Source organism: Nomia melanderi, chromosome 11 (genome assembly GCF_051020985.1).
Source record: "Nomia melanderi isolate GNS246 chromosome 11, iyNomMela1, whole genome shotgun sequence".
NCBI classification, from domain to species: domain Eukaryota; kingdom Metazoa; phylum Arthropoda; class Insecta; order Hymenoptera; family Halictidae; genus Nomia; species Nomia melanderi.
Window position 1 is genome coordinate 9,896,789 of NC_135009.1, and position 11,540 is coordinate 9,908,328.

The 11,540-nt window shown below is 39.3% G+C and overlaps 2 protein-coding genes across 13 annotated transcripts in view; one reads left to right on the forward strand and one right to left on the reverse strand.

The window, feature by feature from the left end:
• The window catches only part of LOC116430568 (phytanoyl-CoA dioxygenase, peroxisomal-like), a 95,341-nt gene extending 83,826 nt beyond the window's left edge, over positions 1 to 11,515 (reverse strand). The window contains exons 1-3 of one of the 8 annotated variants that reach the window (XM_076372091.1): positions 9,918 to 10,065; positions 6,062 to 6,324; positions 4,939 to 5,008 (exon numbers count right to left, since the gene is read on the reverse strand). Coding sequence is in view for 2 of the 8 variants with exons in the window: in XM_076372090.1 (XP_076228205.1) it covers positions 11,281 to 11,324 (44 nt within the window). In the remaining 6 variants the exon portion in view is untranslated. Of the gene's footprint in view, positions 1 to 3,433; positions 3,584 to 4,938; positions 5,009 to 5,143; positions 5,221 to 6,061; positions 6,325 to 9,917; positions 10,129 to 11,280 lie in introns of those variants that run through there. The other 7 variants (XM_031984893.2, XM_076372092.1, XM_031984892.2 and 4 more) reach the window with 7 other exon arrangements.
• Positions 657 to 8,880, forward strand: LOC116430564 (scoloptoxin SSD14). Of its 5 annotated transcripts, none has more exons than XM_031984886.2 (10): positions 657 to 674; positions 1,220 to 1,311; positions 5,593 to 5,826; positions 5,920 to 6,143; positions 6,221 to 6,413; positions 6,482 to 6,682; positions 6,949 to 7,198; positions 7,346 to 7,539; positions 7,627 to 7,867; positions 8,395 to 8,880. In XM_031984886.2, the coding sequence occupies exons 2-10, from the start codon at positions 1,259 to 1,261 to the stop codon at positions 8,656 to 8,658; spliced, it is 1,854 nt and encodes a 617-aa protein (XP_031840746.1). In that variant the 5' UTR covers positions 657 to 674; positions 1,220 to 1,258; the 3' UTR covers positions 8,659 to 8,880. The 5 variants fall into 5 exon arrangements, with proteins under 5 accessions (XP_031840746.1, XP_076228202.1, XP_031840740.1 ...); XM_031984880.2 differs by lacking the exons at positions 657 to 674; positions 1,220 to 1,311 and adding exons at positions 3,526 to 3,675; positions 3,864 to 4,063; XM_031984882.2 differs by lacking the exons at positions 657 to 674; positions 1,220 to 1,311 and adding exons at positions 3,526 to 3,675; positions 3,864 to 4,063 and having other exon boundaries at positions 5,640 to 5,826.
• Positions 11,516 to 11,540: the final 25 nt, after the last annotated feature.

Genomic DNA, 11,540 nt, shown 5'->3' on the forward strand with positions numbered 1-11,540 from the left:
GATCCTCGTTACGGATTCAAATGTCTCGTCCCACGCGTACGCCGGCCGCCAGAAACCGTATCGAATCGGTCGCGCTTCCCCTCTGGTCCGGGATTGAGGGACCAGAAAAACTGGTAACCCGGCGAAGAAGAAGTAGCAAAAAGCGCTGCGCGCGCGCGCGGCCGCGGCGAACAAGGCCCCCATTTTAAAAAACCGAGCCGGCGACCGCGGCGGGCACCGCAACCCCGTCTGGATCGTCTGGAATTCAAATAAGGGACATTAATTTCGTCGGGCGAGCGCGCGCGCGGGCGGGCAAGGAACAATCCCTTCTCTGCACCGATACATCGGGGCCTCCGCAAACACGTTTCGAGAATGTTTTCGCGGAGAGTTCCGCCGCGCCGACGGACCGAACACAATCCGGCCCGAGCACTGCGTGGCGAACCGTGTGTGCCGCGGCGAGACCAGACGAGACATCATCGGGTTGGCTCCGATGTCCGATGTTGGTAACGGGCTTCCACGGTGGATTACTGCACCTCGCACCACGGCAAATCGTGTGCCCCGTGTGCGCTCGCTCTGCGCCGCCCGGTTCTCTCTGTGCGTTTTATTAGTAGTGCGCGAGGCGGTCGAGAACTTGGAACACGCTGGATAATGATACTATCAAGGTCGCCGGGGAACCAGTTAGAGTACTAACGAAGGTAATGTGAAATTTACGATACACAGAATATCGGCGAAGAGTTGTGCAACGTTCGATCGGTCCCACCTGTATTCAGTAGTAGTCTCTAATAAATAAATGAATTGCGAAAGGAAGTTTGTTGGGAATTATGTTAATACTGCACGGGGGAGTCCGTTCGTTGCGGGCCAACGGAATTTAGATGGTGCACGTATTTCGCGGCGGAATGTCGTTTTTGTAGCGATACCGTAACGAGTGCGATGTTTCTCGGTTTAATTTCACCAAGATTTGCAACTGGTGTATTAAAGATTTATTTTCTCAGGGAGAATTTGAGAATCAGATATATCTTTTGTGGTATTTTTGCGATCTTTTCAGGAAACGTGACCGCCTGAAACAAGTATACCGTCGTTGCATAGATATTTTCGTCGTAAAGTATACAAGAACCGGCATAGATATCGCCGCGGAAGTTTTACACGTGTCCCTTATTCTGCATAGTTTGTTTTTATCTAATTCCCGGCCGAATTGAAGTAGTGCCGCGGCGAGCGTTCACGCGGCGCCTTCGTTTTACAGCGGGAGAAATTTTGGGAAAGCTTTAGGTCGCGGACAATCATGACGAGGAGGAACAGCTTTGCGGAAATTGAGGAGACGAGGAAGGAGCCGAGGTAAGTTTATATATATATATATCTTAATTAACGTTACGGGATGCACAGAGGGTCGTTGGATACTCTCATCCACATTACGCGGGCGTTAGAACATTCAAATATCGTTTCGGGAGACATTAAAATATCAATTTTCCATCAAATATCCTGATTTCTTTAAATCTCCTATATTTTTGCGGAGGAAAAATAAGTCTAATGTTTCAATTGACGTTGAATTTCTTGAATGGAAATTATAATATTTTCCGAGTTAACAAAATAGTTAAATCGAATGCTGTCTCGTAAAGTAATCTTTAGAACGTGACAATGAAGTTTCTACATAACAAGCAAATTCTTTATTACACGAACATCAATCCAATTTATCGCATCGAACGTGAGAAACGAACGGATGATATGAAAAGTGAAAACTGACAATTCGTCGTTGAAACAAATCGCGTGGCCTCCATCGTTATGTGTGTTCACGTTTTGCTGAATCGTGTTATGTGGAGCTTAGCGGTTCCTATAATTGTCGAATATCCGCTATAAATTGTCGCAATTGCATGCCACTTCCCGATAGCTCGTACCCCGCGCGTACTACGACCCAGATATATAACTCCTCTTAATTGTAGGTTTCATTGTTTCGTTATAATATCGACGCACCGTGAACTGCCGTTTAATTTCACTAATTAAACATTATCGAGCCCTGCGAGGTCTGCGACCCTTTAGTTGCGCCCGTAATTTTCAATCATTAATAACTGCGAAACGATACCTTTTAAAATTAAAATTAGCTTTTAAACGAAAAATGAAACGTGATATTTAATCGACGAAGTTCTCCGTGAGAAATGAAATCGAGAACTGAATTTTGAACACTTTCACTCGGGTCAAATTGTTTTTCGTTTTATACAAATATTTTGTATTCCGACGGACTTGTACTTGTAATTATATATATATATACACACATATATTCGAGCTAGAAAAACAAGTTTGTCCTCTGCCATCCGAAAAAATGTAAAAAGGCTGTGCAATAAAATATGTAGAATATATTTCTTTTATATTTTACGAATGAACAGATGTTACTTGATGTTATTTGCTACTGAGTGTTGAAGAAAATATTCCGGGAAATATTTCCAGCTGAAAACGTTTATTTTGAAGTGAATTTTGAAGAAAAATAATGTGAAACTGTATGTATCTCTTTTTGGAGATCTATTCTTAGATTTCATGGTCGGGGGCTAATCCGATCAACTACAGTTTTTGTGTTTCTCAACCGCGCTTTTTTAACACGTGTATTTTTGTATACTATAGAATATATAATGTCTTCACCGCATACTATTTATTTAAAAAAATGTACTTGAGGCTAAAAGAAGTACTATTCATATTTAATTTACTTATATAAGAATCAATTAATAATTCAATTTCAATGTACATAAAGTGTACGTACAAAGTTTAGTCATGTATTGTGAGAATTAATTAAAAGCGTTAATTATAATTTAAATAAATCTAAGTTAATTGGATTTAGTGCCTACAGAATTATAGCAAAGCTTGTTTTTAAAAAATAAACTTCCTTTATATTAGATGAAAATTGGAAAACATTTTTATACGAACATAACATACGAGCATTTGGCAAATTTTCAATTTACTGATTAGTAAACAATCTAATTTTCTCTTGAAATCAATATTCTTTTTTTTTTACTGCAATATTACGTTGTGTATATTATCGAAGAATAATTCTTTAACTTATTATAAAGAATATCTCCATAATAAGAAATACAATAAATGATTAAACTATGATAGAAAATTATTATTCTTTCACTTGTATAGTTTGAACGCGCCACTGCGCCATGTTTGGAACGCACAAATGGCGCTAACAATCAAAATTATGAATTATGTAACTGAACATCCAATTTGAGCAACTGCGAGTAAATACGTATATAATTTACGTATCTAACTTAATTACTAGGAATTTACTTAGAGGAACCACTATTGTAAAGAGTATATAGTGTTACGGAACGAAATGAGACGCGAATGACGATCCCCATTTGAGAATGATCATAACCTCTCTACTTCAGATAGAACACACAATTTGTTCAACATTGCAAATTCGCCAATCGTCTACAGTTCTGCGTCGAAATAGTTAAAAGGTATGCGGTACCTGTGAACCCGAGAGAATGATAGAGCTAAGCAACGCGCAGGCCCAAATTGATTTTCCTCTGGTCAGCTGGTGGTGTTCGTCGACGAACGATGCGGTTACCGTTTCTCGCGATCCCAGAGGTCCGATCATCGATGGTGATACGAACGAAATTGGTCGTAAGATTCTCGATGAAGCAAAACCGGGCGAGGCACAAGGAAATCCGACTGTAAATGGTGATCAAGAATCGTCTGGTTGTCAACAAAGTGAGTGTTTCTGCGGGGAACTGGCAGTGCGAAATGTTTGATAGAACCGACGAAAGATGGCGATAGCCGTTCGACTTGACGTCTCTCGATGAAAGATCGTCGTCGATTTTCTGTGAAATACTTCGATGATGAAACTCAAAATTAGGAATTACATGAATTTCTTTCCGTTCCTTTCTTCTCTTTTGTAGCAGAGAAAAAATATGACATCCTCGGCGTCGTCCAGCACCAGCTCCGCGTATGCGAGCACGGACGACATTCGCCAGTATTACGATAACGACAAACGAAATTTCCTTGATTCGGACGAGATCGGAACTGCTCGACTATTACGTTCGTATTCGCCCGGCCGCAATAGAGCGGCCGGATTCTTCACCAGACACTTTGTCAACAAGTGAGTTGTTCTTTTTCGCGAAAATTTCATTTCGAAAATAAAGGAAGATTGTTCTTTTAAATGGTTCCTTTATGGTATTAATAAATCAATTTGGTTTTTTTTAATGTAAACATTACGAGAACGAAATCAGTTCAACGGGATGGGTTGTTAAAGGTAAGAGGCAAGTCGGCAAGATTCCTATTTTAACTGACAATAAGTAATTACCTAAGAAATGGGAATCCCCCACTCTGCCTCATCCAAGCTATCATTACGTGTATCGGTTTGAAGTTTTTGACTGAAATTATTGAATGGTCGGTGTTAGAAAACATTTTTTTTCAGAATGTATATTTTCTTCGTTGTGAATGGGAGTTTATATCTTTATGATATAATACTCGGGAAATATTTGTTAAAATGATTCATACGTGAAATATAAAACGCAGAAAGATTGTTATTGTTACACTTATCGCGTCTTATTAATTTATCAGCTTTTGAGTGATAAACTTTAAGTCATTGTTGCTGATAACATTGATGTATTACACTTTATAAAAAACTGTGATAAGATCAATTTCAAAAACAACTGAGTAATCTATTCGTAATCTATGTATAGCACATGTGAATTTTTGTGCTAATTTACGTTTTACAAGTTAATTTTTACAAGGTAGCGTTAAACGGAAATTTGTACTATTCATTGGGTGCTATATTGGGTTCATAATGAAATGAAATGTTGACAACACTTATATTAACATGAATAATAATATTTAGAATAAACACTTACACATCATCTGAACTTATCTGTTGTTATTATAACACACAGCTGAAGTGTGACTAATTTGAAATTTGTAATTAAAACGTCTATACTGATCAGGGCTATATAGTTGTAATAATTATGCACTTACCCTACTGTTGCGTATGACCTCGATGGCGATTTTGCTTTCACTTCTCTATCGTCAGTTACTAGCGCAGTTCCTAAATAAAAGCCAATTTAATTATAAACATTAAAACAATGCGATATTAGAAATGTCATTTAATTATGAAACTATCTAGACTGAAACGAGTAGAGAATTTTCAAATACAACGAATTATGGAATGTTTTTTAAAGACCTGCGATCGGCGCGTCAACTTCGATTCACTCGCAACTGCAAACTGACTTAAGATATTCTGAATCCAAAATACGAAGCTAAGAGATATGTTAATCTTACACATGCTATCAGTGTCATGCATAATAATAATATTAATATTCTGTCATGCATAATAATAACATATAATAATTTTTTCCTAAATAATTTTTCGCGATACTACAACAATGAATGTTGACGCTCGCAGCTAGAAAGCTTATAGCTAGAACGACAAACAGTTATTATAACAATGTAATAAATGAATTTCAATTTCTCGATTTCAATTTCACTGGGAAAACTCGTTGCTATTTACTTTTGTAATTATTAAAAAGGTATACTGCAAAGATTGCTTTTTACTTAACTAGGAAGTCAATTATACCATATAGGGAGACCAACAACTTTCCACCCGAAACATGCAAATAAATTCGTTTTCAGGTTTTACCTCACTACGAAAAATATTATAATAGCTGGTGTTGTATTAGCTGCAGTGATTCTAGCGATAATAGCAGTTTGTAGTATTTATGGAGCGAATAGAGATCTGGAATTTCAAGAACATGAGGAAGTGCCGCCAGATCCGGAAACTAAGTTACCTCCATCGCCGAGTAAGCTGAGGGTTTTCAAACGGGGCGCCGTTTGCGCGGATGGTGCGCCATGCGCGGTCGTGGGCAAGTATGTACAACATTAAAAACAATGAACAGTTAATCTAAAAATATTATAGAATTATGCTACCTTTGTTTTTCCTTTTTTTTTTAATGTTTGCAGATCGATTTTAGAAAATAATGGTTCTGCGGTGGACGCTGCGATAGCCTCTATGATTTGCAATGGTCTCGTGAATATGCAAAGCATGGGTATTGGCGGTGGTTTTTTCATGACAATTTATGATAAAGCTACGCAACGTGCTTACACGTTGGTCGCTAGAGACAGAGCACCGTTGGCGGCCACTGCGACGATGTACGAAGGCAAGCCTAAAGAAGCATCGTTTAGTGGTACGCGAATTACTTTCCCTCTCGTGTTCTCTGGACAATCGAGGAATAATGAAATTAACGAATGGAAATATTATTAGGACCGTTATCCATCGCTGTTCCCGGAGAAGTGGCCGGCTACTGGGAGGCCCACAAACGTTTCGGTAAATTGCCGTGGGCCGATTTATTTAAGCCGTCGATCGATCTGTGCACAGAAGGATACAATTTAACAAAAATCCAACACGACGGATTTACATATAACTCGAAGAATATTTATCAGAATTCAGTATTAAAGTAAACGCAGTATTACGATCGTTTATCCAGCACCGACGACGCGAGTTTTAAACATTTTTTACCCCTAGGAATTTGTTTGTGGATCCAGAGACCAATGACTTCTACAGACCAGGGACGATCATAAGACCCAAAGTCCTCTGCAAAACTTTGCAGACTCTTGCAGATAAAGGAGCCCCTGAATATTATAACGGTACTCTGGGAAAGTTATTAATACAGGATTTGCAAAAGAAGGGTGCAATATTGACGACGAAAGACTTAAATAGTTACAGGTATTGTACCCTTCGTTACACAGGAGAAGAGCCCGGAAAAGAATGCGGATCTGAGTGGCCTCACGTTTTTTCGGCTCTAGCGTGCGATTTACCGAATAATCATGAACTAATCAATCACACGACGCTGTTAGTGAACGAACTATACAGCGGAAGACCCCTCTTGTTCCTGTGCCGTCCCGGGACTCTTACCCTGAGCAACATATTATATTGAAATAGTTTAGAACTCTACATTGAAGTGTTACATGTTGAATTGCGGTTCTTTTCAGAGCTACCTGGGAGGAACCTCTCCAAACGAATCTTTCCGACGGATTGAGAGTGTATACCGTTGGCATGCCTGCCAGCGGCGCTCTCTTTACATATATTTTAAATATTTTAGATAACTTCCATTTCACCCCTGCCAGTATAGCCGACAACAACCACACAATTCTTACATATCATCGAATGATAGAGACGTTCAAGTACGCTTACGCGTTAAGAAATGACATGGCTGATAAAGAGTTCGTTGACATGGAGGAAGTTAGTAAAGCTTAGTTTAACCAACGGTCTCTTGTAACGAGAAATACAAGAATAACATTCATAACTCATGTTCTGATTGCAAGTTACACCCTGCAGTTGGAACCCTGGATTATTGTCGACTTACAGCTGCATTTCTATTAATTTCAGTTGACTAAGAATTTAACGTCCAGGAACTACGCACACTTAACGCAAATGCAAATAGACGATCACAGAACATGGGATGATCCGAATCATTATGGTGCCGTGACATTTGGCACTGCAAAAGATCACGGAACTGCCCATGTTTCGGTACTAGCGCCAAACGGCGATGCAGTTGCAGCCACTAGCACCATTAATTTCTAGTACGTTCCATTTACTATTTGGTGCACTATTTTCCATTGGAGTTAACTAAAATTTTATTTTGTTAACGCTTAACGATTGTTATACAGCTTCGGAAGCGGAGTAGTCAGCGAAAGTACTGGAATATTAATGAATAACGCGATGAACGATTTCGGAGTTCCATCTACGCTTAGTTATTATGGTGTTCCACCTAGTCCCAAAAATTTTATTGCGCCCGGAAAGAGGCCATTATCATCGATGGTACCGTCAATTCTTGTTGACCCCAATGGCGACGTGAAAATGGTTATTGGAGCTTCTGGTGGGACAAAGATCACTACTACTGTATCACAAGTCAGTATTCTTTCAACTATAGATTTTTACAAGCTATTCTAGTAATATAAAAGACCTCGAGAATATTGAGAAAAAGGAAACTCAAAGGAAACGGAGCAGATACTTCTCTTAGAAAAGGAGTTTGCTGGTCACAGATTAGTGGGTCAGAATTTTATACCTGAATCTTTTATTACCTGAACATCTGCTACACTCAACAGAACCACCTACAACCGATATCTTTTCAGTGTAATACAAAGCAAAAATTGAAGATTAGTGTCTAATAAATGGTTTCATAATGCAAAATAGTGGTATCGAACAATGTAACACAATCTCCGCGGTGGTGATTTCAATGCTTGCGTAAGAGCAATGTTATCAGTTCAAGTCCCTGTAGAATTATTCGAAAAACATCTGTCACTTAAAATTTTGTATCGGTTCTTCGAGGTATTGAACATCTTTAATTTGAGATTAAATTTGAGAGTAAATAAACAAATTTTTTCTACAAATTTCACAGATCATAACTTTTCCCAGTGTACCTTGTATGATTTCAGATAGTAGCCAAGATCCTTTGGATGGGAGAAACTGTTAAGGAAGCTATGGACGCGCCGAGAATACACCATCAATTGTTTCCCCCAGAGATCTCTTACGAATACGGGGTGCAGAAAGAAGTGATAGATGGCTTGAAGAAGATTGGTCACAAAACCGCGCGTTACAGAGTACGCGGTAGCGTGGCGTGCGTTATTCTCGTGAATAATGGCACCATTTACGCGAATGCGGACTTCCGAAAACTCGGCGACGTATACGGAATTGATTGAATGGATACGGACATGTAATAAGTAAACGTTATCCTCAACATTAACGGTACAACTTCCCAAACTGTAACAGGGGAACGTTGGTCGAGAGTATTGGTAAAGTCTTCGATTTTAATTAAATTTAAAAATTTCCAATTCCTTCCGAGGAGCTTCTCTTGTTATAAGTTCGTCCTGTACACAATTGTACGAACTTGGACTTCCTCAATAAAACTTTTGCACGTGTCATATCGTTAATCAATTTCTCTTGAATTTAATTTCGAAATTTGTTAAACAATCTTCCTACTGATGACTTAATACCGAAGTATTTATAGGTGTTATCAATCGGTGTTTGTCATGGAAACTTCTGTCTTACATTTACTTAAGCGAATAAGATCTAAGTGGAAATCCGTGCCCGCTCGTTCCCGAACGTTCTAGTAAGAGGAAACCGACAAATAAACTGATAGTAAAGCGATATTTTTCCGAAAGTAAACAGACCTATTTTTATCTACAAATTACATATCATGTTGTGTGTAGTATTTTATCGCTTTTTTCGGAAATCTTGACAGGTATTTCACGTTTTGTTAGCTACTCGTTACCAGTAAATTTTAGATCAAATTTCATATGTATATACCGATGTCTTATTCATTTCCTCTAATCATGCAAAGAGAATATTAATTAAATATCTCTGAACATTTTCCACTTTTTCTAGAAATTTATCAACATTCATTTATCTCCGGATAGTCACTATTACAAATGATGTATTAAACATCTTGATATCACAATGAATACAAATGTATAATTGCATACATATCAGAAATCTACTGATAAAATTGAACATAGAAGTTTCCTGTCCGATCGATTCATTGATAAAGCTTTCTTTCGCAGTCACTACGCCGGTAGAAATATCTAGATCAAATTGTCGTGCGTTTATAAGGAGAGATTCGTACTTCTCAAATTTTCTGAATTTCATAAACGCTATTAATAGCTGCCGAGAAAGTGGTTCGTACTTTCCAGCTCAACCTATTTAAAAAAAAAAACATTAAAGAACGAAATTCGAAAAAAATCATTCGAACACGTAGGTTAAGCCGCTCAAGAAGAAAGTACAAAACGAAACGATCCAGATGGCGTTCGGCGAAGTTTACAAGCTCACAGAGTTCTGGAACCTGTTTTTCAACTCTGCAGCCGGTGTACATGTATACGTCTTATATAGTATAGTCCTGGACCTTCAATAGCAACGAGATTAGATCGGTTAACGAGATATTAAATATACCGCTGTAACAGACCTTAATTTCACCGATCCGACGATCACATTCGCGAGACGCCTCGATCAACTTTTCTACCTCATCGCGCTGAGACAACAGTATATAAATGTATACACAATTGTCGGAAGCAATGAATCGTATTACATTTCGTACGACCGAGGCGTAAAACGAAACCCAGAAAACGAAAGCCGGATGGCCTGCCCGATCGAACTGTGCACTGCAGTCATCGCGATTAACCTTTTTATTGACAACCTTGAGAGCGTACTGTGCGTTTCGCACCAGTAATATCTTTTAACGTGGCCGGTTGAGTCACGGTAACCTTCGATAAGCGAAAACGTAAATTTAGAGGCCGTTGTCAATTCCGAGCCCATCAATATTAATTTGTATGCGCTTCCTCCTCTAACTGCGAAGATCGCGAAAATATATTAGCGTCGTTACGTGACTATTGAACAATCGAACGATTAAGGTCGAAGTAGAGTATTTTCGTGGCTCATTGTAAACACACTTGTGCCGGCTAGAACGTGTTCCGTTGCACGTATGGTACGGACCGTAAATAAACACTCCTGTGACTTGGCGCGAAATGTGCACGAGATGTGACACGCGTGCATAAATCGCCACGTAGGAGGCTCGATTAACATCCAGCAGCCGCGAAACGTCTCCGGTAATTGGAGCATGTCGATACCGGGGGCTCGGGATTGTACGATTCCAGTTAACCTGAAATTTCGTCAGCCTGACCGCGTCCTCGTCACCCCTGCTCCATCGTGTCCGTATTTACGACGCAGTACAGAGAACTTGTCCGTTATCGCTTTCTTGCCTACCACGCCCCGCGCGGATATTTTTGCCACGCTTATCCACGCGCCTTGACGAGAACGATTAGGACGAGCCGCTCATCGGTTTTCGCAGATTGTGCGGTGGCTTCTAGCAAGTCAAAATAACGCCGACTACGTGTGCGTGATTGACGAGACGGTTGCGGCTAAACAAACAAACCTGACGTGCGTCAAAATCTGATACAATGACCCCGTACAGTCTACTATTCCGTTGGACGATATAATGATTCGATTTTGTTTTGAAACAATCGGTTAATGAGTCTCGCTTAATTTCAGGTTATTTATAAATCATTTATATTATGACATTTCGCAGCTGTGAATTAATAGATGCACATGTACGTAACTGCTGCGTTATTAGTACTGTTTACCGTGAAGTTCGAATGTCACGTTTTCGATGCTCGTGTACACTTTCAGAAAATAGCATCGGTTGACCAGGATTATGTGTTTGATTATGCGGAATTGCGTGACGCCGTGCAGACGCAATAGGAAACAGTATAGATTGCGTGAAAATTTTTACGACATTCGATTTGTCATAGATATGGAAATATATTACGAACCATTTTGCTGAGTTTGCTGATGCTTTCGTTAACCTTTGTAACATGATGCAAGTTAGTTTTCAGTTCCAGTATATTCCGAGCACCTGTTTCCTCTCGTAAATTGTAATTATTGTTAGTTAAAAGCGATGTATTAAATTCGAGTGTATTGTTTCGAGCGAATTGACCTAGCGCCGATTTATATCGCAAAGGAAATTGAAACGAAAACATAACGGTCGGAAGGATATTTCCATCGACATTCGAAATGCTAGACGGTCGCGTTT